This window comes from Mytilus trossulus, unplaced genomic scaffold, assembly GCF_036588685.1.
Source record: "Mytilus trossulus isolate FHL-02 unplaced genomic scaffold, PNRI_Mtr1.1.1.hap1 h1tg000103l__unscaffolded, whole genome shotgun sequence".
In the NCBI taxonomy this organism is placed as follows: Eukaryota; Metazoa; Mollusca; class Bivalvia; order Mytilida; family Mytilidae; genus Mytilus; species Mytilus trossulus.
In genome coordinates this window covers 2787358-2815293 of record NW_026963296.1, presented here as the reverse complement: position 1 = coordinate 2815293, position 27936 = coordinate 2787358, and the positions used below count along the sequence as shown (strand labels likewise).

At 32.2% G+C, this 27936-nt stretch overlaps 1 protein-coding gene across 1 annotated transcript in view; it reads left to right on the top strand.

Annotated features, from left to right (window-relative positions):
- The first annotated feature begins 3946 nt into the window (after positions 1 to 3946).
- Positions 3947 to 27936, top strand: part of LOC134699912 (uncharacterized) — a 34632-nt gene continuing 10642 nt past the window's right edge. Inside the window, exons 1-5 of the mRNA XM_063561309.1 lie at positions 3947 to 4424; positions 12448 to 12602; positions 16321 to 17538; positions 19414 to 19494; positions 20554 to 20634. Of these exons, the coding sequence (XP_063417379.1) occupies positions 3947 to 4424; positions 12448 to 12602; positions 16321 to 17538; positions 19414 to 19494; positions 20554 to 20634 (2013 nt within the window). The remainder of the gene's footprint in view (positions 4425 to 12447; positions 12603 to 16320; positions 17539 to 19413; positions 19495 to 20553; positions 20635 to 27936) is intronic.

Below are 27936 nucleotides of genomic sequence, written 5' to 3'. Positions count from 1 at the left end.
ACTGTCCCTTTGGTATATTTCGTCCCTCTTTTACACTCAAATCATCAATTCAGTAAATAGATATAGCAAATCAGAAAATTGATGTTCCTCAAGATTATCTAGAAGTAGTACGATCTCTTGTAAAAGCAAATGAGGACATATTCGCTGATGGCGATTTAGGGGGAACTGACACCGTTAAAATGTTTATTGACACGGGAAATCATCACCCTATTAAATTAAAACCATATAGAACTCCTATACATAAAAGGCCAATATTTAATAAAGCAATTGATGAAATGCTGGAAGCAAATATTATAAGAAGGTCTAGATCACCATGGTCATTTCCAATTGTCGTTGTTGATAAAAAGGATGGATCTAAAAGATTTTGTATTGGTGTTCATTTATTGAACCGTATAACGAAAGTTATCTCTCATCCTTTACCATGGATAGACGATATTTTGACACAATTAGATAAATCAAGGTATTTTACAAGCTTGGACTTAAAAAGTGGATACTGGCAAATAAACATGAAAGAAAGTGACAAGGAAAAGACTGCATTCACTTGTCATAGGGGTCTTTTTGAATTCAATGTTATGCCTTTTGGACTTAGTATTTTTAGCCAACTAATATCTATTGCAGTGCAAGGATTAGACAAATTTGCGGTCGCCAATTTGGATGATATTTTAATCTTTTCTAAAACATTTGAAGACCATTTACGTCACATCTAGACAGTGTTTGATAGGTTGAGACAACATAATTTGAAGTTGAAATTAAAAAAATATAGTTTTATTAAAGAAGAAACTAAGTATTTGTTTTTTTTTAATAACGCGTGAAGGTGTTAGACCAGATCAAGATAAAGTAAAAGCTATTCAAACGATTCCGATACCCTAAACTGTGAAAGAAGTTAGAGGTTTTATTGGTAAGTGTAGTTACTACAGAAGATTCATTCCGAATTTTTCTAAAATCGCGGAACCTCTTGTCAATTTAACGAGAAAATGTGCGAAATATTCTTGGTCAGAGGATTGTGACGTAGGCTTTAATTACTTGAAGAATAGTTTAACAGTAGTACCTCTACTTGCATATCCAAACCCTAATTTGCCTTATGTCTTGTACACTGATGCAAGTGATACATGTGTTGGTGCATGATTGAAACAGATAACAGAGGAACAAAATGCAGTTGAAAAACCTATTTACTTTCTATCGCATGAATTAAGCGAGACTCAAACTCGGTGGTCAACTGTTGAAAAAAAAGCGTTTGCTATTAATTATGCACTACAGAAATTAGATTTTTATTTGCACGGAGCAAACTTTATCATCAAAGCGGATCATAAACCTTTGAAATATTTACAAGATTCTCCGATGAAAAACAAAAAGCTACAAATGTGGTCTTTAGAGTCATCTGGGTACAATTGTAAGATTGCGTACATAGCAGGAGAAACAAACTATTGTGTAGATCTTTTATCAAGAACTCCGCAAAGTGATGAAGATAAGGGAATAAGTAATGTAACTGTCGATCCCGATATAAATGATAATACGTATGAAATTAATTCAATTAATTCAAATAAATTAAACACAAGAAAATTTGCTACTTGCACTGTAGAACAACCAGATTTACCTAGTAAGGAGACTTTTCAAAATGAAGATTCAGATATGAATTAGAACAAGCAAAAGATTTGAACATTGTTAAGGTTAAGAGGGAAATTGAAACAGGTACAGCGAGTAGCTCTATACAAAGTCAATTCATTACTATTGAAGATGCTGTTTACAAAAAAAAATGTATTTTCTGTCACAGCCTGATATTGATCCTCTTATCCGATTATATGTTCCAGAACATTTAAGGGATATCGTCGTTCAATATCATGATAATAATGGTCATTTAGGTATTGAAAAAGCATATGACAGTATAAAGCTACGGTATTATCAACATTACATTACATTTTAGTATAACAACACAAAAAAATGCAAAAAGTCTATGCGAGATTCAACCTGATCTTCAAAACAATCTTTGATTAGTAGTTCTATGCCATACGGATGGAGCCACGGCGACACTTAACTATAATGTTTTCTTAAGGAGTTATATCAGTTCAATTTAGCGATGTTACATTTGTTTCATAAAAAAGTTGTTTTGTATGTAATAAAGACACCAAACCAATTGCATTTTTGAGGGGAAAAGTAGTATAAATTACAACAGTCACAAAAAACATAACTTTTTTTTTTTGGTTTCAAATGGCCTTCTGAGGGGATTCCCTGTTTTCCCACCTAAAAACACCCTAAATTCCACATATTGGTTTTTCATCCTTTTTGAGGGTTAAATTAACTATCTATCACATATATCATAATATATGTAAATCAAGATATTGATCAAAAAGCATTTTTATTTTTTGTTTTTATAGTAAATTCTATTCTGTCGGCTCTTTTTGAAAATGGCCCTTCTGTGAAAAAAATTCACGGCAAATTTATCTAATATACCTCTTTGTCAATCACCATGGTATTTTCATAAATATTTCTGAAGCATCTAGTAATTGCATTGTCTTGTCCTTCCTTAATGGTCACTGTCTAAAATATATATATAGTTATTTAGTAATATTATTCTGACTTGAATTGACTTGTACGGATGAAAGATATAAAGTTAGAGGAAGATTGTGGGGTTCATTGTCGAAAAGCAAACTTACTGTTATCATAAATATTATCAATAGTTTAAGTTGGATGATTACTTATGAAAGTGGTAGAAAAAAGATACGGTAGATACCAAATGGACAAATAACCAACGGTTATGACAAGAAAAGAAAAAATTACAAACAAAAACATTCACAAAAGACTAAATATAAAACTAAAGACTGAACAACACGAACCACACCACAATATGATGGTTATTACAGATCCTGCTCCTGATGTTGCCTCCAAAACAATTTTGGTAATAAATCACTTTGAACTTCGGTAATATCGAGGAATAATGGACATTAGGACTGGCAATTGGAACAGGTCTGTAGTCATCAATGACACAGATATTTCACAACAGAATGTTGCTACATAGAAATAGACGAATCGCAACTCTTTGCCATGGTGTTTTGATCTCGATTGGCCATCAATTTCAATGTCCTGAATATAAGTCAATATATGAGCTAGACACAAATATATCGCCGGCTCCTAGTTCAATATCATATAAGTTGAAACAGTATTCAATAAGGGGATATTATGTATATAGCACAATTGAATTGAAAGTATAATACCAGTTTGTTTTAATCCCTTTTTAGAAGCGATATACATGTAGGTATGAAGCTATATAGGTCACTTAGTCAAATGACCAGTTCATAGCTGTAAGCTGTGTAAGGTTAAAGATCCTTTGAAACGGAAATCTTTATTACTCGCATTGTATTATTCTTGAGTATTGTTACTGCGGACATGGTAGATGAGTCATTGATATGGGAACTTTTGACTAAAGACGAATGCCTACAAAGTCTTTCTGTAAATCATGACTTTAGAGAAAGTATTATGATATAACAGCTATATAGAGATTGAAAACGAATATTGAGTTAGAATATATACTGTTCTTTGTGCAGCAATAAATAATGACCCAAATTCCTTCGTCGTTTAGTTTCAGTCTGGTTTAAAAGTGTTTTTTAAATATCAAACCTTCATTGAATTGTATTCAACTTGGAAAAAACGCCTTTACATCGACGTTTTTACCTTGTAATACTGTTTATTGTATATGTGTTAATCAGTAATCAGATTTTGCCTTTCTCATTCTATCTTGTCAAATTTAAGTGTATCTTGGAAGAAGAAGAATACAACCTTTTTCAATTCTTGTTATTTCGAAGAGAACATTAAATTATGATGGGTGGCGAAGTTGCATTGTGATTTGAATGTTGCTTATTTGTATTATTTTTAGATAAACATGTTTTTTACTGTGTTTCTTCTTAAACACAAAATAAAAGCAAAAACAAAAAGTTGTTAGTTTAATTTTATAATGACAGGCAACTCTGAAGAAACTGAACTATATGCACGAATATTAAAACCATTAGAAGCTAAACTAAAAAAAGAAGCCAGCGGGACCACCAAGACAACAACTGCAGCAACCACAACCACAACCGGAGGTGTTTCTGAATCAACGAATTCAGAGAAAAAGCGAAAATCTCAAGTCAACCTGCAAGAAGCCAAACAAGTTAGATTTCAAGTCGGCAATAAACCTAAAACAGCAACTGTACATCAATTTAAGCCTCCAGTAGTCACTCCTAATCATGACAACCAAAAAATTGCTGATGATTTAACAGCCATGCTTCAATTTAGTGTAAATTTGCATGACAGTCAGGAGTATGCCACACTATTGTTTTGGGATTTTGCTGGAGATGAAGAATTTTACCATACGCATCAAACTTTCCTGTCCCCGGATGCAATATATGTTGTTGTTACAAATCTCAGTGAGGTTGATGACAAAGATGCACATGGTAAGTTTGTGTAATGTAATCTATAATTTGTTCTTTCCTTGAAATACAACAAAATCTGGTTCATTATCGATTAATTAAAAATTAGGTCATTTCTTTCTATGAGATTTAATTTTCTCGTTTTATCTACTCTTTATTTTAATATGTCTTTAAAAACAATTGCGGTTGAATAAGTTGATGTTTATTTTTTTCATTCTAATAAAGTAAGTTCTTTCGTTTATATCTTGATTTCCTCCGTATATAATGTCATTATATGACAAAGTATTCCAGTAGTGTTTGTTTTGTTGTTCGCTATATATGGACCTTACACTGTTAATATACTACATGTATATATAGTTTTATCCTGCAATTGGGTGTTCTTCTATACAGATACAGCCCTACAGATATCGCTATGCTGTATCTGTATACTATGCAGATATCGCTTTAAAGCGCCGACCACTGGCGGACTGAGTATTGTTTGAACCTGTGTGACCTCAGAATGTGTATTCCAATTGCATTCCAATGACGATGACAATTGTCGATTTCAAAACTTGAATGTGTATGATTGTGTTACAAATTCAACCATGTCAATTTCGGTATGCAGGTTTAGTGAATGTCAAGTCTGAAGCGTAGGACAACTCGTACACTTCTGTTACAAATTAGACAATGTTTTGTTATTTGTTTTTACTGTTGAAATTAGTTGTTATGTTATAATAGATAATTATTCACCTTTAGCGATGTATTATTGTTGACCATTCGAGATTCTTTTTTGCGAACCCGTCTTCAGCGTAATGTGTGATTTTGATATTACTACGCGGGCCTCAAGGGATAATCTCGATTACAAATCGAAAATAAATGCTTAATATGTTAGTTTTTGTGTATTTCAAAACACAAACAAAATACAGAATTAATTGCAGGATCAAGACAATAACCGTACTCGAAACAGGTGTAGTAGCTCGCTAAAAGCTCGCATACACCTTGTTTCCTAGCCTCGTACAAATACAGCTGATATTAAAAGACACTAAACAGTTATTGTCTATGTAACCATCATCATTGGTCATCAATGATACTTTCACCACCTACTGATAGCAGGATATATAGTTAATCTCACAAACAATGACTTAACGCAGATATACTAGATGACAGAATCACTTGTTATATTTTAAAAAAACCATAATGCTATTGTGTAAAATTCATCAAAGAAACAGGTTTATAATTTGGTACGGTACGTCTTCGTGAGAATCATCGTTGGAGGTATAATAAAAAAAAACAGGTGGAGTGCAAACCTAAATAAATCAAAAACTAAATTGTTGGAACTTGTTCCAAATACGACTGAGGCCATCTATACACAGTTTATTTATCACATATTAAAATCAAGGATGAGTCATATAAATACCAAAAAAATGGCAAATCCTTTAATCTCCTTTAAAGATTCACGCACAACTTATACCTGTTCTCCATCGAATCGTTCGCAGTTATTCCTACTCAGTTTTATTGTCTTATGGTATATATATATATATATATATATATATGGAAGTCTATAAAAAGGACCAACCAGCAAATTTTCTATGTACCGGATCGTCTAGAATAGGCGATACTATGCAGATAAGGAAACAATTATATCAGTCTAAAAATTTGCCCAACGGCACTGATAAATGATGTAATTATACGAAAATGTTGTTATTAAATCGTGTTGACAAATATTTCGGCTCAACTAATGGCCTTCCTCAGTGTCAAAAGTTTTATCAATACTGATACATATTGTATACAGTGTAAAAATAGATCAGTAATAATACAGGTAAGCTTTGGTCGATTGATTTTAATCCAAAATCCTGAATATCATAATATAAACAAAACACTATAATTCAAAATTATTACTTTGGGATTTCATAAGGCATATTTCGTTAAAAGTGACTAATAAAAAGGTAAAACATGCTACACAGAAAAACAAGTGGTCAGTATGCTGGAGTTTCTTATCGACAACATATTTGTTGAGTTAGGAGGTAGACTTTTCCACCAAGTTGTCGGCATTCTTATGGGAACAAACTGTGCGCCTCTTCTTGCCGACCTCTTCTTATTTTCTTATGAATCGGAGTTCCTCCAGACACTTGTCAAAAACAAAAGAACCAAAGAAGCCAGATTATTTAATTTCACTTTCAGATTTATTGATGATGTTCTTTCCATAAACAATCCGAACTTTTCTGATTGGGTTCCATTAAAATATCCTCCAGAACTAGAGATTAAAGAAACAACAGACACGGCTTCCTCCGCCTCATTGTTAGACTTCTATCTCCAATTTGACTTACACAGTCATCTCAGTACCAGAATCTATGACAAACGAGACGATTTTTATTTTGAAATTAAAAATTTCCCCCACCTTAGTAGCAATATACCAACTTCACCTGCATATGTGATATATATTTCCCAACTTATTCGATATTCAAGAGCTAGCAGCTCCTACTCAGACTTTGTAAAACGTCATCAGTGTCTGAGTAGAAAGTTGATGAACCAGGGGTATGTCAAAGAACGTCTCGTCCTTTTTCTAAAAAAGTTCATTGAAGGTACCAAGACCTTGTTGATAAATATTCCGTATCAACTTCACAATTAATACACGATGGTCTTGATGTAAAGATTCTGCGTACTGATGTTGTTTATCATCTTAACAACGTGTTTTATAGTTCTTTCATTTGTCTTTGTTCTATTATTAATATTACTTTTACCGTTGAATGGTTTTATGTGATATCCGTTTGACGTGGCTCGGTACTTGTACATCTCGTCAATGTGTTTGTATTGTCTTTCATTTTTAGCTGGTGAGTTTTGTATAAGCGACTTTTTGTATTTTTTTGGTTCTTATAACGTGACTCTGTACTTTAAAAGATCCCGTCAGTATGATTTTGTTCTATTTTTATGTCATTATGATATACATTTGTATTTATATTATGAATTACAAAATACGTTGAACCATAAACATAAAAATCATTCAATCGCGTAGTGGAATTAACTATTTGTGGATTCTTATACATTCTATATATACTTTTGGACTATTTTCAATCTCGGTCTTTTTCTGAAATTTATTCTTACATACTTTTGATTTGTTAACCCTATATGCTTACATTGCCTATGTAAATTTTTCAAAAATCGGATGCACATTGAAAGACAAATCTATGTGACGTATAAAATTTTCTGACGTCAGACACACAAATCAATGAATGTGTTTGTAGATAAATGTTTTTGTGTTTTGTTCCTTTTAAAATTGTTATACGATGATGACTGATGCACCCATATTTTGACTGTTTTATTTATTGTGTCTGTTTAGTTAACGCATCAATGTAAATACAACAGAATTTGATGAGACTGTCATCAAAGTGAGAGGGTTAGCGCTATAAAACCAGGTTTAATCCACCATTTTCTACATTTGAAAATGCCTGTACCAAGTCAGGAATATGACAGTTCTTGTCCATTCGTTTTTTATGCGTTTTCTTATTTGATTTTGCCATGTGATTATGGACTTTCCGAATTGGTTTTTCTCTAAGTTCAGTATTTTTGTTTTTTAACTTTTTAATATACGTGACTGTATATTAACAATAAAAATGAGTGAAAAGCTTTTGTATAAAGGAACTTAATGTGCATCATCCAAACGGCATTAATAAGAAATACTAACAGTATTGTTTTCCACTCATTTTTATTGTTAATATACACAGTCACGTATATTGAATTAAAGTGTTCTGTTTATATTATGATATTCAGGATTTTGGATTAAAATCAATGTACCAAAACTTACCTGTATTATTTTGGCTTTAATATAAGACAGACATTACCTGTGAAAGGGGATGAAGTCTTTATGAATTGATAGTATTTTTTTTATTTCAAACATATTTGAACTTCAAATTCTGTTTCAAAAAAAGAAATTGAAATACCATAACGTTTCCAATTTTGGTTCTGTTGCTGCGGATTTTAGTTATGACGTTATTTAAGTTATGACGTCATATTCAATGTAAACGCTATGACAAATGAGACCTGAAGAACCAAGTAGCCTTCTGCGCAAATGCAGGAAAATAAAAAAAAGTCTGAAAATAAAAAAGTTAACGATTTTGGGTTCGATAGTAGAATGATTTTTTTGTAGGATTTTTTTTTAAATTGAGATTATGTTTTATTAGGTCTTTCCACTTTTCTGTGGAAAGACCTATTGGTTTTCTTCTGGTTTTTAGGTCTTTTCATTTTTTCTTGGAAAGTCCTATTGGGTTTTCTTTTGATTATTATTTTTTCTTCCGCCAATTTTTTTTCCCTCGATGCTAATTTGTTTTCCAAGATTTCGCTTAGATATTTGAAATATGATATTGAACAGTTTATACGCTTTTAAAACTGACTTGGCTTAACCGTATTCTTTCCCATATAAGAATTATCTCCCTCAGAATGTTCTGTTTTATTTTGACCGAAGCCGTATAGAGATTCCATATGAGAGTTATTTGCCCTTATGTATTTGATATAAGTGAAATGGACTTTCAACAGGAAAACCATAAGTGATTAAGGCCTAGGGTCTTTTGATTTAAGGTCCTTGGTCCAAAAAAATGAAAATGAGATCAAGGTCAAAGGTCAAGGTTATGGTAAAAATTTTGATTTTGGCTTGTGATCTCTTATTTTCAGAAATTATATAAGGTATCGACAAAATATTTTCACCAAATTGTTAGTTGTGACATGTCGTCAAACTTAAATTTTAGTCGAAAGGGTACGTAGACATTTGATGCGAGTTTTCCCCCTCTAATATCCCATATCAATCGTATGCTAATATAACTCATGTACAGTAATAAGTAGAGGCCTGTAGTCGTTTTTGATTTGAGGTCCTTGGTCTATGATCTTCAAATTGAGCTCAAATTAAGTCATATGTTAATTTAACGTTCTAGATTTTGACGTTTGCTTTTACTTCATAAGTATACCTGATCAAGCCATGGGACTTTTGTAATAGGTTGCAAGCAATGTGACCTTAAAAAACCAACCGGAAGTGACCTTTTGTAAACCGGAAGTAGGTATTTTTTGTACTAAATTAATGTAAAAGTATATAGAACCATATGTTTTTGAAATTAGTTTTATGTTGACTGTCAAACAATACCGTAAGTAAAATAAAATTTTAATATTATCATTTTAAATTGATCCTTACTGGTGGAAAGACCTTCACCTGTTCTGTGAACAATTGTTTCTTAATTATTATTATTGTCTTCCTCCAAATGTCGTTATCGCGTACAATTTATGTTTCCCAATATGTCGTTTAGGTATTTTTATATAGCCTCATACAATTTATGCGCTTTTTTTTCACCCATTCTTAAACAAAAAAATTCTTTGTAGGAGTTATCTCCCCGAACACCATTTTCCTTGTGACTACATCTCCACCGTATGAACACTCCATATGAGAGTAATTGCCCCTTATGTGTTTGATATAAGTTATATGGTTTTATCTTGTAAACCATAAGTGAAAGATACCTTGGGTGTTTTGATTTAAGGTCCTTGGTGAAAAAAAATGAAAATTAGGTCAAGGTCAAAGGTCAAGGTAATATTTCAAATTTTGATTATGACTTATTTTGACTTATTTTCGAAAACCTTTTAAGATATCGACAATAGTTTTTTTTTACTAAATTGTTAGTTGCGACATGTCGTAACATGTAAGTTTTGGTTGAGAGGGTTCGTAAACAATAAATAGGAGTTTTGGCCAATCTAATAAGTATAATTTTTCGTAAAGTGATAAAACTCATTAACCATACATATAACAGACCAATGGTCTTTTGATTTGGGGTCCTTTGTTTATGACCTTGAATTTGAAGTCAAGGTCATTGGTTGATTGGACGTTCTAGATTTTGCTATAAATTCATATGTGTCCATCATCAATCAATAAGAACTGACACTTTTAACTGAAGTTTGAAGTTTTCCTTTCAAAATATATTGTTATTGGTTTAAAGCTGGATATGAAATTTCAAACTGAATTTTCATTGTTTTATATCAAAACAGATCTCTATGGGTGGAAAGACCATCAATTGTTCAGAGTTCATTTTTAATTTTTTTTATTGATTTTTCTGCCGTATTTAGGGACTTTGAAGCAAGAACAAATTTACCTTAAAACAAAACATTTGAGAAGCAACTACTCTTATAATAGTTATCAAAGGTACCAGGATTATAATTTAGTACGTACGCCAGACGCGCGTTTCGTCTACATAAGACTCATCAGTGACGCTCATATCGAAATATTTATAAAGCCAAACAAGTACAAAGTTGAAGAGCATTGAGGATCCAAAATTCCAAAAAGTTGTGCCAAATACGGGCTAAGATATTGATTGCTTCAAACTTAATGTATCCTATCTGCACCACAATCACGCAAATATATTGCACTAGTTTTTTTCATATATATCTTGAAAAAGTGTTAAAGAAAATGCTTAATTGTCAAAATGGGGAGTATGACCTTGACCTTTGAATTTTATATAACGTTCTTAGTTAGGGTACACGGACCTCAAATAACAAGACTCTATGTTTATACGGGTAACTGGTTTATGAGTTACAAAACATAACGAAAAATTGTATTTGGTAATGGTAGATAACAATTAACGATTTTAGGGAATTGCTTCGTTTCAAAATATCCTTGGGATGTAACGAACTAATATAGAAAAAGAATGTGTCGTTATCTTTTTAGTTAAAGAGGAGATACACTCACGAGTAAAAACAGTGTTTGGGGAGATTACTTGTCTAATAAAAAAAAGTCTTCGGCTAAAAAAGATGAGTTGTGACAGCGCAATGACTGTTCAAAATGCATTATCACAGCGAGATCTTCGTAAATAAATGTTTGCAGGTCATAAATCGATGCCATCTTTATATCGTTAGAAAAGGGTAATGACGGAAGAAAAAAAAAGATAAAATCATAACAAATACAAAAGTGCTCTCCACAGAAAGGTAAAAAGACCTAATAATGACAAGAATAAATACAAAAGGTATTTCCGCAGAAAAGTGTTTTGTAATGAATATTACCGTACAAGATTGAATGTGAAACACCTGAACGTATAAAATGTCTGCATTACCATTTGCTTTTTTATTATTTTTCAATTTAAAAATATTTTCTCTATTTTGTTGTATATACAAACCATCCGCTTATTATAAGGACATAAACATTGTTTTACAGTCATTATATAAGTCCCTGTTTGCACATTCAAATAAAAATATACACTATCGTGTTTTGTGGAAAAAAAAACATATGCTATATTCTTATTCATATACCTATGAAATACTTACAAAGCAAATACAAGTGCAGATGCTTTTCATGTATATGAACATTGTGCACTACCTACTTTAATGTAAGATGTTAAATAATGTACAGCTCATGCTGAGTGCATACGATATTTAAATTAAGGGTAACTTCAATTTGAGGAGAGGAAATCAAGACTAGCTGGCTTTTAAGTTGGGTAAACTTTTTTTTCAAAATTGGCGGCAACTTATAGTAGCTTGCGATGTTTCTGTCTCAAACTTGTTTGGAGCCAGAGCAGTTCCTGAGTATTTGTGAAAATAATACCACACATACTGAATTTCAGATGAACCGTTTAAATACATGTGTCAACGTATGTCCATCAACAAACCAATGGTGTAAAACAGGATTTAAAAATTCTTCGAGATGAAGATTGTAAGACATATTCAAGGCGTAACATTGTCGACCTGTTTTATAAACAAAATAACTATGTTAATTAATAAGTATCTACTGATTTTGTTTGCAACAAGCTAGGCCTTAAAAGGGTCGTAGCGCACCTCCTCAATTTAATATGACTAATAGTATTGATATGTTCATTATCAAGGAACAATTGCTGTCAGCAAGAGGTCTTGGCAACTTTCAACTAATATTTGTTTTAATTTTAACATTTATCGCATACGCATAGTTATTTGTAAGTTTAGATTTTTTTCTAATCCTAAAAGACCAGCAGCGTGTACAATACACAATTGAAATATTTGCTTGTAAAACCTGATTGCATTTTAGGTAAGTTGGATGCAATTACAATGCTGATATGAAATTAATATATTCTAGATATGTTTGAATTGTGGATGAACTCAATCCATTGCTATTGCACCCTTGAACATGAGAAAAATAGACCTGCAGGTACTACTGATGAAATGAAATCTCCACCAGTGATTCTTGTTGGTTCTCATAAAGATAAAGTTATGCCTACAGAAGAAAAGAAGGTATGTAAGAAACATGTGCAATTAACATTAAACGTTATACACAAAGCTACGAACCATTAATATGATTTCTTTTAATTGATACTGTTAGTTTTATATGCAGTGTTTTTTAAAAGATTGTATTTTCCGTTTTGTTTGTATACAATTGTTCAAGAGGGAAGATTAAATGCTCCGAAATATCATATGTTGACTAAAAAACAACGTTTACGCTAACTGTCTGTTTTTGCTAGATTGTATCGTAAACTGTTATATTATGTCACAAGATTAACACATCATCATTTATATCATTTTCAGTATGAATTATCTCCCTTTAAGATGCAATTAAATGAATGTTAGTATATTAATCAATTTTCATGTTATTAATAGATTTATTCGTGTTTAGTTCCTATTTCAGCACTTTTGGCTATTTTGTTGCGTTTTTTTTTCTTTTGCTAGAGGTAGCCTATGTGTCCATATTGATCTAGCCATCTTATACAAAGTATTGATTCCTTATGAACTTACTGTGCTAGGTAAAGTAAAAAGTAAAAGAGTTCCAAATCATTAAGTTCTGATACATGTTATTCAAAGTAAAATAACATATTCAATAAATTAGAAAAATAATGAACCATAGTTTTTGCAATAATAATACTGACAAAGAAGGAGCTTATTTAAGAATGAGATTTTTTATTAATTTTCAATTTTCAATTTCAAATTGTACAACCCTTGAATAATCTTTAATCCGCCTAATACAGACTCAAATTTGTTATTTTAATGTTAAAACACATATATCTTGTTCAAACATGAACACGTTGATATGTATATAAAATATGAAGTTAACATGAGATAAAATAAAACATATAATGCAATACATTATTATTTTGTATGCCCCACCTACGATAGTAGAGGGGCATTATGTTTTCTGGTCTGTAGCTCCGTTCGTTCGTCCGTTCGTCCGTCTGTGCGTCCGTTCGTCCGTTCAGGTTAAAGTTTTTGGTCAAGGTAGTTTTTGATGAAGCTGAAGTCCAATCAACTTGAAACTTAGTACACTTGTTGCTTATGATATGATCTTTCTAATTTTAAAGCCAAATTAGACTTTTGACTCCAATTTGATGGTCCACTGAACATAGAAAATGGAATTGGGAGTTTCAGGTTAAAGTTTTTGGTTAAGGTAGTTTTTGATGAAGCTGAAGTCCAATCAACTTGAAACTTAGTACATATGTTCCCTATAGTATGATCTTTCGTATTTTAATGCCAAATAAGATTATTACCCAATTTCATGGTCCATGGAACATGGAAAAGAATAGTGCAAGTGGGGCATCCGTGTACTTTGGACACATTCTTGTTTGTTAAAGTTCTTAAAACATTATTAGTTATGGAATCTTTGAAAATTATTGGGGTTTATATTATAAATAAGAAGGAGTCATCCATGTTCACCACTATTGGTATTTTACTATAATAAATGCACAGCTGATAGATTTCTCCTTTCTTTGGTATCAGGTTTTGTCAACAAGGCATAACGGTTTTAATGAAGTGTATACATACGTACGCGACATAATGGCACACCTGTTTTCAAATTCGTCCTTGTATACCCTTTTTTTTTTTTTTAAACATAATCTTTATGGTTGATAATTCATGTTTTCAAGCCAAAAAGTGTTTTGAAGCGTTTGTTTGCCAATATTCTTCTTTCACTTAATATGTTGTCTACTAGAGGCTCTTCTGTTGGTCTCTAGGCTATGCACAGCAAAATGAAATATGCAATGATTTCATCAGCATCGTCTCATTGGCAATCATACCACATCTTCGTTTGTTTTGATAGATGTCCCCTTTTCTATGAATTATATTTTTTAGCGAAACCTCGACTTTAAATTGTAAATTGCAATAACTCTGGGGATAAACGGGGAAAGTAGCTGGACCACAAACTGTTTTTGATTTATTCATTCTTACAGTAGGTCTGCTACCACTACACATGTAAGTGCAATTGATAAAGCCATTCGATGCCTCGGATTCTGTAAAAGAAAAAAAAATGCACGTAGGGCGGAAAGTCTTAGGAATTAGGAAACTTACTTGTAGAAAGAGAACAATATAAGATACATGCAAAAGTGAAACCTCAGTATTCATCACTGCTTTGGAATACTGCACAACCCTTTGAACATTTAAGCATTGATTTTAAACTAATACGAATTTCAGTTGACAATGTACATTGTGTGCATCTGCTTGTATTTCCTATCTTAAAAGCTGTTCAAACCACATATTGTTTATACTGGCATACGTAATATATTTATTTTCAATGTAAAAATGATTGAACTGAATAAAATTGTCATTTATTACAAAAATAGCCAGTCTTTTGCTTCAGTTTTACGTCATTCATGTTGGACGTTGAATGACAAAAAAAATGTGTTGCATGTTGATTAAGTCCTAACCTGCTTTGACCAATCTTTTTGACTGCTTTCCAAGTTAACGTTAAACAAAACTAAACATTTTTTGTTTGTTATCAATGGATATCGCCAACACAATTTTGGCACAACGTTTAGAATTTTGGGTCCTAAATGCTCTTCAACTTTATATGGCTTTATTACTTTCTTGATCTGAGCGTCACTGATGCGTCATATGGAGACGGAACGCGCGTCTGGCATATTAAATTATAATCCTGGTACCTTTCATATTTTTTTTTTCAAAAAAATCTGAGACTTTGTGAGTCACAACTTGGTAAGTGGTTACAAAAAAATCATGAATGTTCTTGCATTTGTACTGTTTTCCTGTCATCTAATTGTGTAAGTGCTATATTTAACATGACCAGTGTTATATTATAGTTCGTTTCTGTATGTGTTACATTTAAACTTTGTGTTTCTGTTGTGTCGTAGTTCTCCTCTTTTATTTGATGTATTTCCATCAGTTTTAGTTTTTAACCCGGATTTGTTCATTTCTCAATTGATTTATGAATTTCGAACAGCGGTATACTACTGTTGCATTTATTTACATATCATTGCATTATTTCCTAAATACGTTTTAACTTCAAAGTTGACAGCCATATTTACGTTAATATTTCGACGTATCACACACAGGAACTTTTTCAATAAGTAAAAATCTGAACATGAAGACATATAGTTTGAAGATCGAATTGTGCAACATTCAAATATAACCAGCAGTCCAAATCAATATAAGTACTATTGGTACGTTTTGTTGGGACTATCATAAAAGATAATGACTTGTGATTTTGATGAAAAAAAATAACCAATATTGTTGCTTTAAATTACTCAGAGAGTATTGAAATTAAACACAAGAAGGTAGGTTCTAAAATAAGCTATATAAGCTTTAAGACAATAAAAGAAAGAATGGTGTCACCAACCTTGTTTTCTGGCTGCAAGTACATATTGAAAAATTTTCTATAAACACAAAAATATATTTTACAACTATTCACTGCCCTTAGTGATTAGTGGATTGTTACAGGGAACATCAGGAGGAGCTTGGACTCCCGATGGATATTGTAACAAGACCATATTTGAAAAAAATATTTAATGATGTTGAAAAAAAAACAAGAGAAAAACAAAAAAATAACAAATTCAAGCATCAATTTATAGCATATAATACATCAATACATTTCAGGAAATTTCATTTTGAGCATTTCAGTTGATTGTCTTATAGATGCGAATCTAGTGCATTTATACGACATTATGTATGACAAATACCAAATCCCTCACAGATTATTTCAAATTATGTTATCTGAGATAATTTTATATTGTAGATTGAGACCATATGTGGAGAAAAACTGAAAGCATTTCTTGATGGTGTTTCACTTGCTGCACGTAGCCATATACGGTATATAAGATATATTTCCAATAGAACTGATAATGATGATATTTTTCGTGAAATAAGAAAATTCATCTTAGAATTGGCAACCTCAATGCAAACATGGAATACAGACCATCCTTTAAAATTCATACAGCTGGAAAAATGTCTACAAGAGAAAAAAAAGAAGTTGCACATTCCAATTATTTCTTTTGATGATATTCAGGACATCTCTAATAAATTATCAAAACCATTAAAAAAAGAGGAACTTAAGTTGTTCCTAGAGTATCACCATGCCACCAGAGCTTTGATCTATTTTGAAGATCTTCTCAAGTTTATCATTTTAGATACACAGTGGTTGTCTCATATCTTTAAATGTATAGTTACAACAGAGAAATGTCAATCCGAGTTTCTCAACTGTAAAATGAATCAAGAATTGGATGATCTACATAATAAAGGAATACTACAAATAACACTTTTAGACGAAATATTTAAAGATAAAACCAATGTTTTGCATCAGCATGTTGGACATAAGGATGAGATTCTAAAGGTTATGGAGAAATTTGATATCATTATACCTGCAACCGAAGACGGGGTTGGTAAAAAACCTTTGTATTATGTTCCTTGCATGGTCAAACGAAAACCAGAAGGGGACATTTATGATATGATAAATGCGACAACAGATAAGTGTAAAAAATCAACTTGGTTGTGTTTCAAATTTGAGTTTCTACCACCACATCTAATAAATCATTTGATTGCTTCATTGATAAACTATGGTGTCGCAAAGGTTGCTAGTTCTCAACAGAAGGAACCTCAACTCTGTTTATTCAAAGACACCGTAGTCTTTCAGCTGAAAAACACACAGTCTATGAAGTTACTTGTCATGGCAGGTGCAAATGTAGTTAAGATTCAAGTTCTAGATTTTAGGGACATAAATGAAAATATGGATGATGAGTCTATTTTCTTAACAATTGCCAGGAATGTGACTGAGAAATTAAAAAATATAGTATATTCGAGATTCAAGATGTCAAATGTATCATTTAAGACCAAGTGGGAATGTGGCCTTATAACGCCAGAGCTGGTTAAAGAATACCATGACTTTAGCAGAGACAATACTGAAGATTATCGCTGCGAAATATGTGAATCACACCACCGTTTCAAGAATGAATGGGCGGTAAGTGTATTTTATCTTCATAAAATTCATTCTGATATGCTATGATATAACCACATTTTACCGTTCAGTTTCCTAATACATTTTTAAAGTATATCTCAACCCATTATTTTCAAGTCCATTACTTAATGAGCTCACAAAGATTTTAAAGATGTGCTTTTAAAAGAAATTTAAAAATTTGTTACGGTAGCCCATCATGCGTGCCATCATATTGCGCAATACCTTTAAAGACTCTTTAAGATGTTGGTACCTGTTGATAATGAATTTGAATGACAGATTGATGACTTCAAATTTCATATTCCGCAAATAATGCATTACTTGTGTTATGGCCGAAGTCACCTTTCAATTGTAGCCAACAAAAGACACATATCAATAATAAAATTTAACAAGATTTATAATACAAAAGTTTACAAGAAGTATTTTGCAAATATTACTGTCAACTTAACTGTCAAAATATGAGTCCAATCTTTTATCTTTATTTGTATCCGGAAATCTTCCTCGGAATCCAATCTGAATATTACGTTCACTACTAAGGTTACAATCCAGTATGATGTTGTTTGAGAATTAAAGTGTCAATCCAAATGCTGTGAATACTAATGTCTATCGATGTCTAAGTCTAAGTCTAAGTCTAAAAGTTGAACTTTAGTGTCTGTTTGTATATAGTTGTCACGGAAACTTCTAGAATACTGTGAAAACGGAATGTCCTGGAAAACTAGAAGGGAAGATTCTAGAAACTGGTAGAAGTTTGAAAAACGAATCTTTTATTAGGATCATTCTGGAATAATTATGTAAGTTAAATGGAAAGTTCCAATCATTCCATCAGTATCAATGATTGTTCCAGTAATTTCTAAACTGTACAGTTCCAAGATTATTCTGTAAATAACTGCCAGGCCACGCATCAGATATTAGGTCAACATAAATAAATATAATAATTACAATATCCATAACAATGTGAATATAGCTATGTAATGCCTAAGTAATTTGTTTGACTTTTAGTATCGACGGACTCGCAATATTTCAATACAGAAGAAGAATTGGTTTAATGCTTATGCTGTTGAAATCGACCCAATGCGATCGGATTTTATCTGTGTATAACTGATTGACATACTGTATATATTATTAGTGACTGAAGAACAAAACAGCGATTGTTTTCCCCTAAATTCTTATCAACCCAGGATAATATTTTGCAAACAAATGCTGTCTGAGCGAATGAAGGAATATCAGATCAAGTAGGGGAGAATTTGTTCATAGTTCCTTAACATTATATCATAATACCATAAAGGAGACCAATTTACTATTATGCGCTAAGTTACGACATTCATTCTTTTGGACTACGATTTTTTTTAAATAAGAAATGTCATTAAAATATTGGATTGCTACTGAATAAAAATGGCCGCCTTGTAATACTTCGGGGACATTGAAACTGTTGACGTATTCTTATTAGGAGTGTTCAAGAAAAGGTTTTCCCATATATGTCATCTTATAATGAAACTGCGGAAAAGTGACATTTTAACCCACCTATTTCTCAAGTAAAAAATAAAAGAGTTGATATTTGTTATTTAATCAACATAATGTGTTTGAAGAAAATAATTATGGTTTTAATTTGGAACGCCTTTTGAATGAAATTCCTGTATTTTTTTTTTAAATCAGACCCTTCAAACTGTAAAAATTAGATCATGTTAGTAATTTTTATTCTTTGTGTAATTCGAACTATACACTTCCATGACTAATTCATTAAAAGCGACTTTGATTTGAAAGACATTGATATTTTGTCACAAAACGCGAAATTGAGAAGTTAGCAGCAAGAAATTATTTAGAGATGGTTTAAACAGGGGCACTATAAAAGAGTAATACAAAAAAAATGTACAATCATTTCAGAAGTCCCAGAGATCGGAAGCTGCTCAAGAAATCATCCAATACACAGGAAGCACTATTCCTAAACAGGCTGTTGATATTACGGTAATAGTCTATTGTTGAAAATATTAAGAAAGCATACAAATTTGTAACCAATTGGATATCACCTTTCTTTCTGAAGTATATAAAATAAATATCAGTGAATATTGCCTTAGTTCTATAGAATGTTATATAGTTTTTAGTATTATCAACATATTTACCCAGTCAGTTAGTGACTGCAATTGGTTTTCGACTCCATGTATGGATCCTTCGAGGAGGATTTTAATCAGTTTGTCAGGGGTTGTGGCGGCCATTTAGGTAGATACAGAAAACAAATAAGATAGCAAGAAATCATTAGGAAAATGAAAGTGTTTATAAAAAGAATAAACATTTTGAAATCGTATGTGAACTCTTTATATGATGTACTGCCCTTAATTACATCAGGTCTTTACTATAGTTGTTAATTTGTGTATACTTGTTGTTTATTGCAGAGTTGTTTCATTGACAAGCATGCTTCATCTTCCTAATTTTTATATTCAACAAAATAACAGACATGTCTTATATACCATATTAAACAATTTATAAGCTTTTAAATGTTTCTGTAATTTTCTCTATTTTAACCGTTGTTTTAATTTAATAAAATTGAGAATGGAAACGGGGAATGTGTCAAAGAGACAACAACCCGCCCAAAAAGCAGATAAAAGCCGAAGTCTTCCTATGGGTCTCCAATGCAGCAAGAAAATACCGCATCGGAGGCGTACTGTAGCTGGTCCCTAAACAAACGAGTATACCAGTTCAGTGATAATTGATTCCACTATTTTTTTCAGGAAAAGCAATTAGAAGGATATGTACTTTCGGAATCAGTAAAAAGGGGTTAACTTTTTTTAACAGGAAGTATCAGATAATAGAAGAACAGAAAAAAGAGCTATTTATTTCAGGAGTCTATCTTATGACACCGTTTTTTTTATGAAAAGATGTTTTTTGTTATTATATATAAGAAAAAAAAAGTTATATATATTGAAGTTTATTTTACTTTTCTCTTAACATGTTAAGATGACAAGTGTTTTTAAATTGTTTAGATCTTTTATAATTATTAAATTAAAACGAAACAATAAATCGTTGCAGCTGTCAAAGAGTTCTGAATATACTCCACGATCTCTTCCCTACGAAGAAAGCACCTGTCGACAACAAGCTATTGCTAAAAAGGTAATAAATGTTGTTAAATAACACACAAGCCGGCGAAATGATTTAAAACATTTTGGGTGATTCCTATATCTGTTTTCTGTTACATATAACTGTTTAAGGTGGTATGGGAGTCTAAAATAAAAATGATAGAATTTGTTCATACTTTGTCAAAATGTAGTATCTATTGATACATGTTCAAAAATATTATAAAAATGATAGGTCACCGCACATTTTCTCAAGCTACAGGTTGTGACAAAATGACAAATTTTGTATGGACTATACAGGAAAAACAACATTTTGTGAATAGAAACTAAACAAAATGATAGAATTGTAAAATAAATTAGGAAAAGATTGCTTTCAGACAATGCTTTGAGAATATAAAAAGAAAAGATAGGGTCACCGTACGTTTTTTCCAGATAAAAGAGAAAAATAGGAAAATTTCATGTAGAGTCCTTCAGAAAATGCACTGTTTTAGAGTTACCTCCCCTTTAATTACCAATTTGAAAATATTCAAAAACAACCAAAAATAATCTACACTTGTAAAAATATTAATATTCTTAAGTTATATTCTTATAAATTGGTTCTTTTAAATGAAAATTCACATTAAATATCTGCATTCCTGCATAAAATTTTGATAACTTGATAGAAAATATGGACCTTAGATTCTCTGTTTTTTACAATCCAAGATGGCGAAAGACACCCATACCACCTTAAATCATTTCTTAAAAAATTCAAAACGAAAAGTTTCTTATCAAAAGACAAAATTATAATCTCTAACACATCAAAAAGATTAAAATGGAAAACAACTATCATATTCCTGACTGGTATTTACATAAAATAGGGAATGGAAATGGGGAATGTGTCAAAGAGACACCAACCAGACCATAGAACAAATAACAGCAATAGGTTACACATAGGTCTTCAATGCATCGAGAAACTCTCGCACCCAGAGGCGTCGTTCAGCTGGCCCCTAAACAAATATCTATACTAGTACAGTGATAATGGACGCCGTTCTTAATTCCAAATTATACACAAGAAACTAAAATTGAAAATCATAAAGACTAACAAAGGCCAGAGGCTCTTGACTCGCAAAAATGATATACCCTTTATGAAGAAAGATGTAAGTAAAACCAGTTTTTTTTTAAACTTTAGATTAATGTGTTAGAGCTTTTGATTTTGTCATTGACTACGGACTTTCTTTTTGTAATTTTCCTCGGAATTCGGTAGTTTTGATGTATAGAATAGAAAAACAATGTTTATATTACCAACTTTGTACAGTTAGAAAAAAGGAGATTAAGACGTGGTTTAATAGCTAGCTTTTCCTCTCAATTGTACACCAGTCGCATATAATTTCCTTTTATTGACAACAAACAAACAAAATAAGTTTAATTGTCAAAAACGGGTGGGTAGTCAACATGGTGTAATAATCATAAACACTATAAAACAATCAAATATGCCAACAAAGAACAAAATAGATAACATAAATAATCAACAAGGAAAGACAAGAATACACACATTGGCCATAGCACAATAACACAGTGACGAAGTTGATGAAATCCAATCCATGACAAAGGAATATTACCTTAATTGAACTAAACAGTAAAGGTAATACTTTACAAATGCAAATAAAAGAACCCGATAAGACGCACCTAAGATAATTTACAACACCAGCACCTATCTATAAGTCAAGTCCATAATGTATTATTTGTAAAGTTGATACGGAATAATTTCGGAATATTTATCCTTTACAATCCCCTTCCCTTTCATGCATGTGACCTACCGAAATAGACCATTTACCGGATTTGCTTGAACACAAGCAACACGACGGGTGCCACATGTGGAGCAGGATCTGCCTACCCTTCCGAGGCACGTGAGATTGTTAGGCAAAATAGTGTCCTGGAAAATTGTGTCCACATGGACATTATTTCATAGAATTTAGGTATTCAAAAATGTCCATTGCCATGGATTATTGTCCCCTAAATGGACAGATTGTCATAGCAATATCTATAAAATAGTGTCCACTTGACTACAGAATGTTATGAAATAGAGGAAGTTATTTCATGGTGGACATTTATTAAATCCTACTATTATTAACAAATTATGTCCTCCAAGGGAAGTAATACAATGGTCATTATAATGTTTTATTATGCTTGAATTTTAATAAAATAAGAAAGTTTAATTAGAAATTGATTAATATAAACAAAATAAAAAATGGATGGAAAGGAATACAGAGAAATTTACAACTATATAAGTTATAAGAAATATCCTGATAATACAAATCTAAATGAAAGAAAAACTATAAGAAGGAAATGTGAAAAGTTTAAAATTAAAATTGAAGAACTGTACTATGACAAGAAGGCAAAAGAAAATATGGAAAAACTAGTGGTACACTGTGACAAGCTAGATGCTGTTTTATTCATATGTCATATTCAAGTAATTCCTGTCAAAGTAACAAAATTAGTGTATTATAAATTAGTAGGTATAGATTAGAATACATTTAGTAATATATTTTATTTAGGGGACGACCATTTGATATTCTGGGGGGGGGGGCAGGAGGATTTGTTTTTGATCGGTTATTTATTTTTGTTAACTGAGAGGACAGATTATTCATTTTCTGCACTATTGAAGCAAGATTTTTCATTTTTTATAAAGCAAGGGACTGATTATTTATTTTTTACCACTATATTTATGATATTCGAAAACATACATTTTTTTTAAATATTTGTTAATTAAGAATAATTACATATAGGAAGATGTGGTGTGAGTGCCAATGAGACAACTCTCCATCCAAAAAGCCATTTAAAAAGGTAAACCATTAATACATGTATAGTCAAGTCATTGTGTACCATTTACTCAGAATACTAGAAGATCATTATCCCCTTCAGAAATTTTAAGATGCAAGATTTCATTCATAACCTCAGTCACATAAGTGAGGACAATATATACAAACATTTTAAGATAGTACATATAAGCGAGAAAGGACAAACGAAACACAAATACATAGTAATAAGTATATTACAAAAGACAATTGGTATAATTAGATTAAGTATTTTATAATTTTCTTAATGAACTGAATCATTTATATTCCCAAGCAATATACACATATTGCATACATACATAGTATTAAAGTTAATTTAGTTTGGTTTTACCTAGCCTCTTTCAAAAGTATTGTCAAACATATCTCGGCGAGCAGAGCGAGGCAAACATTTTTTGAAGGGTTTTGGAACCGCTGAAGGCCCAATAAGCTATAGACCTGCTGAGTTATTTATTTTCAATACATTGCAAGTCAGGTAATTTATTTTCAAACTACCACAGAACAAACCATTTATTTTTGTGATTATCAAGGCTGAGTTATTTATTTTCAAAATCCTCCTTGCCCTCCCCAGAATATCAAATGGTCGTCCCCTTAATCATATATATATAAAAAAAGTCCAGGAGGACGAAAATGTCCTGTGAAAAAATTACCACTGGCAGGTGGACATCTTATCACTGAAGTATAGTATTTAATTATGTCCACTTTCAGGGACACTTTTTCATACCTGAGGACAGTTTCTCATAGAAAATGTGTCCAGGACACATATAAATAAGGAAATAGTGTCCCGAGACCGTATTTACTAGGAAATAATGTCCGGTGGACACTTTTCATTGGGGACATTATTAAATCCTACAAGATCACCCCTAGTATTTTTGTGTGGTTCGTGTTGCTTATTCTTGAGTTTTCTATGTTTTGTCAAGTGTACCATTGTTTGTCTGTTTTTTTTTTTATTTTTAACCATGGCGTTGTCAGTTTATTTTCGATTTATGGGTTTAACTGTCCCTCTGGTATCTTTCGTTCATATCTTTTATTTTAACAAGGTACTGTAAAAAACATTTAAAATAACCCTCGCAGTAATACGATTTACATACAAGGAAAACATGGAAAATAGTATTTCAGGTTATGTCCACAGGGACAACAACATCTTAATTATAAATAGATACTAGTGTCTCTTAAAACGGACTTTGATCGATCCCGTCATTATGTGTTGTTCTATTATAAATTTGATAATAATCTGAACGACAAACGACAAAAATTATCTCACTCGCCATATATGGATTCTGAAAAAATCTAAAGAACTTCTGGATAACTTTAAATGTTGGTCTGCTTCTGTAAATAATTCTTAAATAACTTGTGATTTTTTAACCCTGCATTCCACCATTCCCCATGTGAAGTTATGATTGTTTTGAATATACATTGAATGACAAAATTACTTCCTATGTGACGTTTATTTTTCTGACGCCAAACACGCGAAACAGTGAATGTGGTTTTTTTTTTAATTTAAGAGATGCTTTTTGTGCTTTTTAGTAAATGTTTGTTTAATCTGAGATTGCAAGACATTGATGATGGCTATAACCATATTTTCACTATTTTACCGATTATTTCTGTTTTGTTCACGCATCGTTGTAATATAAAATCGAAATTTGATGCAACTGTCATACAAGTGAGAGGTTTAGCGCTACAAAACCAGGTTCAATCCACCATTTTATATATTGAAAAATGCCTGTTCAAGTCAGGAATATGACAGTTGTTCTCCATTCATTTGATGTGTTTTGTCGTTTGATTTTTACATTTGATCATGAATTTTCCGTTTTGAATATTTCTCGGAGTTCATTTTTTGTTATGATTTTACCTTTTACACTATTAATCTGATTAATTTGATATTCTATAAGATACCTGCTTGTTTTTATCCATTCTCAAACATGTCTTGTACCAAGTCAGGAATATGACAGAAGTTATCAAATAGATCGATTCGATGTGTGTTGGCGTTCGATGTTGTTGCACTTCGGTGTATCTGTTGTTCATTTGTTTTCCTCTTATAGTTGATGTGTTTCCCAGGGTTTTGGTTTTCAACCCGGATTTGTGTTTTGTTTTCTCATTCGATTATTGACTTTTGAACACCTGTATACTACTGTTTACCACATCTTCTTTTCTTTATGTAGGACTATGAACCGCGATTTACTCAGAATCGCGATTGTCACGTTGAAGTGCGTTGGTTAAAATGCATCGATGGCGACATTGTGACAGTAAGTTGTTTTTAGATAAGTAGATACGACGAAGTGCGATGGTCTCACTGTGATGTTGTATATACTAGCTAAATGCGAGGGTCTCAAGTTAAACCCCCATTTAATGTTGCGATGTTGCCACGATCGCATTTTGAAGATCATGTTTTAATTCTGGCCAGGTGAAGGTAAAGACTTGTGTCATATTTTAAGTACATGACAGTATGGAGTCAGAAATAGACAGGATCGCTCGGGATAAGTAGAATGAATTTGAGTTGGATTACATGATTTAAAATTGAGTGTTCAATTGCGATTTAAAAAAGGGGTTCAGCGCGGCGGATAAAAATAATTGTATCAAATACCTGTATACTACCAAGTAACTTGTTCTTGTCATAGCTAAAAAATTGCTCACAACACTCATTTATCATTTCATCTAATATCATAACAGTTTTTTAGAAATAAAAAATACATGTTTGCTTGACTCATAGTGACACGTGACGCTTGTTCTGTCAAAGGCCTGATAATTAACTGCTTCTTCGCTGAGCAGAAATTGAGAAGTACACAAAGTTGGGACCATTCAGGTTTATTTTAGCCTTTCCCATTTCCCGCACCCGGAGGCGTCCTTCAGCTGGCCCTAAACAAATATATACTAGTTCAGTGATAATGAACGCCATACTAATTTCCAAATTGTACACATGAATCTAAAATTAAAATAATACAAGACTAACAAAGGCCAGAGGCTCCTGACTATACATGCTTCCGACCATCAGTTTGCACATGTGCAGACCATGATCATCTTTTAGCCACCTTGTCAGACTTCGATTATCATATGTAACCTCCACCTTATATGCTCAAAACTGTTCTGGTCTTGAATCGTTCGTTTTATTTTGTATCCATATGTGTACACATGAAACCTTCATTCTATTCTTATTCGTGTGCCTGTGATCCATTAAGTTTGATAACGTTATATTTGAAAACGCAATAATATGCAAACGTCAAGCACAACCATTGCACTTTAGAGAAAGGACAATCGCACTTCGCCGTTGACCATTGCACTTCAGCCTCTTCATCGTGTCCTTATTGACCTCCGAGTCCTACATGCATATTGCATGTTCTAAATACGCTCTTTTTTTCCTTTTTCAAGTTGACATGAAGAAATTATAGTTGTTGATTCACCTGTTACAGGTGTCTTTAAATAGTCGAAATTATTAACGGATCATGGTCAAAATTAATAGTCAGGACAGGTATCTTCTTTTTTAACTTCTGGCGGGACATTGTTGAAATAGATCACCAAACGGCGTTCAACCATGAACAAATGAGAACAGTAAGGCCCTTAAAAAGAATCACAGCCCTTCAAGAGTTAGAGCAAATGGGGTTTGTGGGATGTGCCCAAATCGGCACGAATTGTTTTCGCTCTATTAAACTGTTAACTTGTCTTTTACTGACATGATACGCAGGTGCATAACATGAAATAACAGTTATTATTAGGTATTTCAACTCGGTGAAAATTTACTAATCGAATACTCGTTGGATTTACCGAGCGATACTTGAGTATTCGCTCGGAAAACATAAACAAAATAGAAATAAAAAAATGTACCAATGTATTGCGGGTCTTTCTTGTATGAACACAAAACCATCAACGTTATCTGATATGTTCCTTACGTCGTAACTACAATCCCCTTCCCTTTCATGTGACCTACCGAATTTATTGGATTTGTTATCACATAAGCAACACGACGGGTAACTTCTGGCGGGACATTGTTGAAAGCAGGCGTATGTCGGAGCAACATTCCAGCAACACCTGCATACGGGGTACATATATCCCAATAGATAAGATATTCTCGTGCTTGTATTTCCTATCATTATTTTCTTGTTAGCGAATTTTTGCTCTCACAGAAGCTTTTAAACCAAGAGTTCCAAATGGTGAAGTTTAAATCATCCCATCACGAGTTAGTTGAACGTTAAGGAATAACCATTTCACAGATGATATCGGATTAGTTCTTTACGTTGTAACTACAATTCGCTTTTCCCTTCATGAATGTGACCTACCGAATTAGACTATTAACATGTGAAGCAGGATTTAATTGCCCTTCCGGAGCACTTGTGATTACCCCCAGTTTTTTGTGGGGTTCGTCTTGCTTATGTTTGAGTTTTGATGTGTTGTGTCAAGTGTAATATTGTTTGTCTGTTTGTCTTTTTCAAATTTTAGCCATGGCGTTGTCAGTTTATTTTCGATTGATGAGTTTAAATGTCCTCTGGTATCTTTCGTCCCTTTCTTATGTTCCG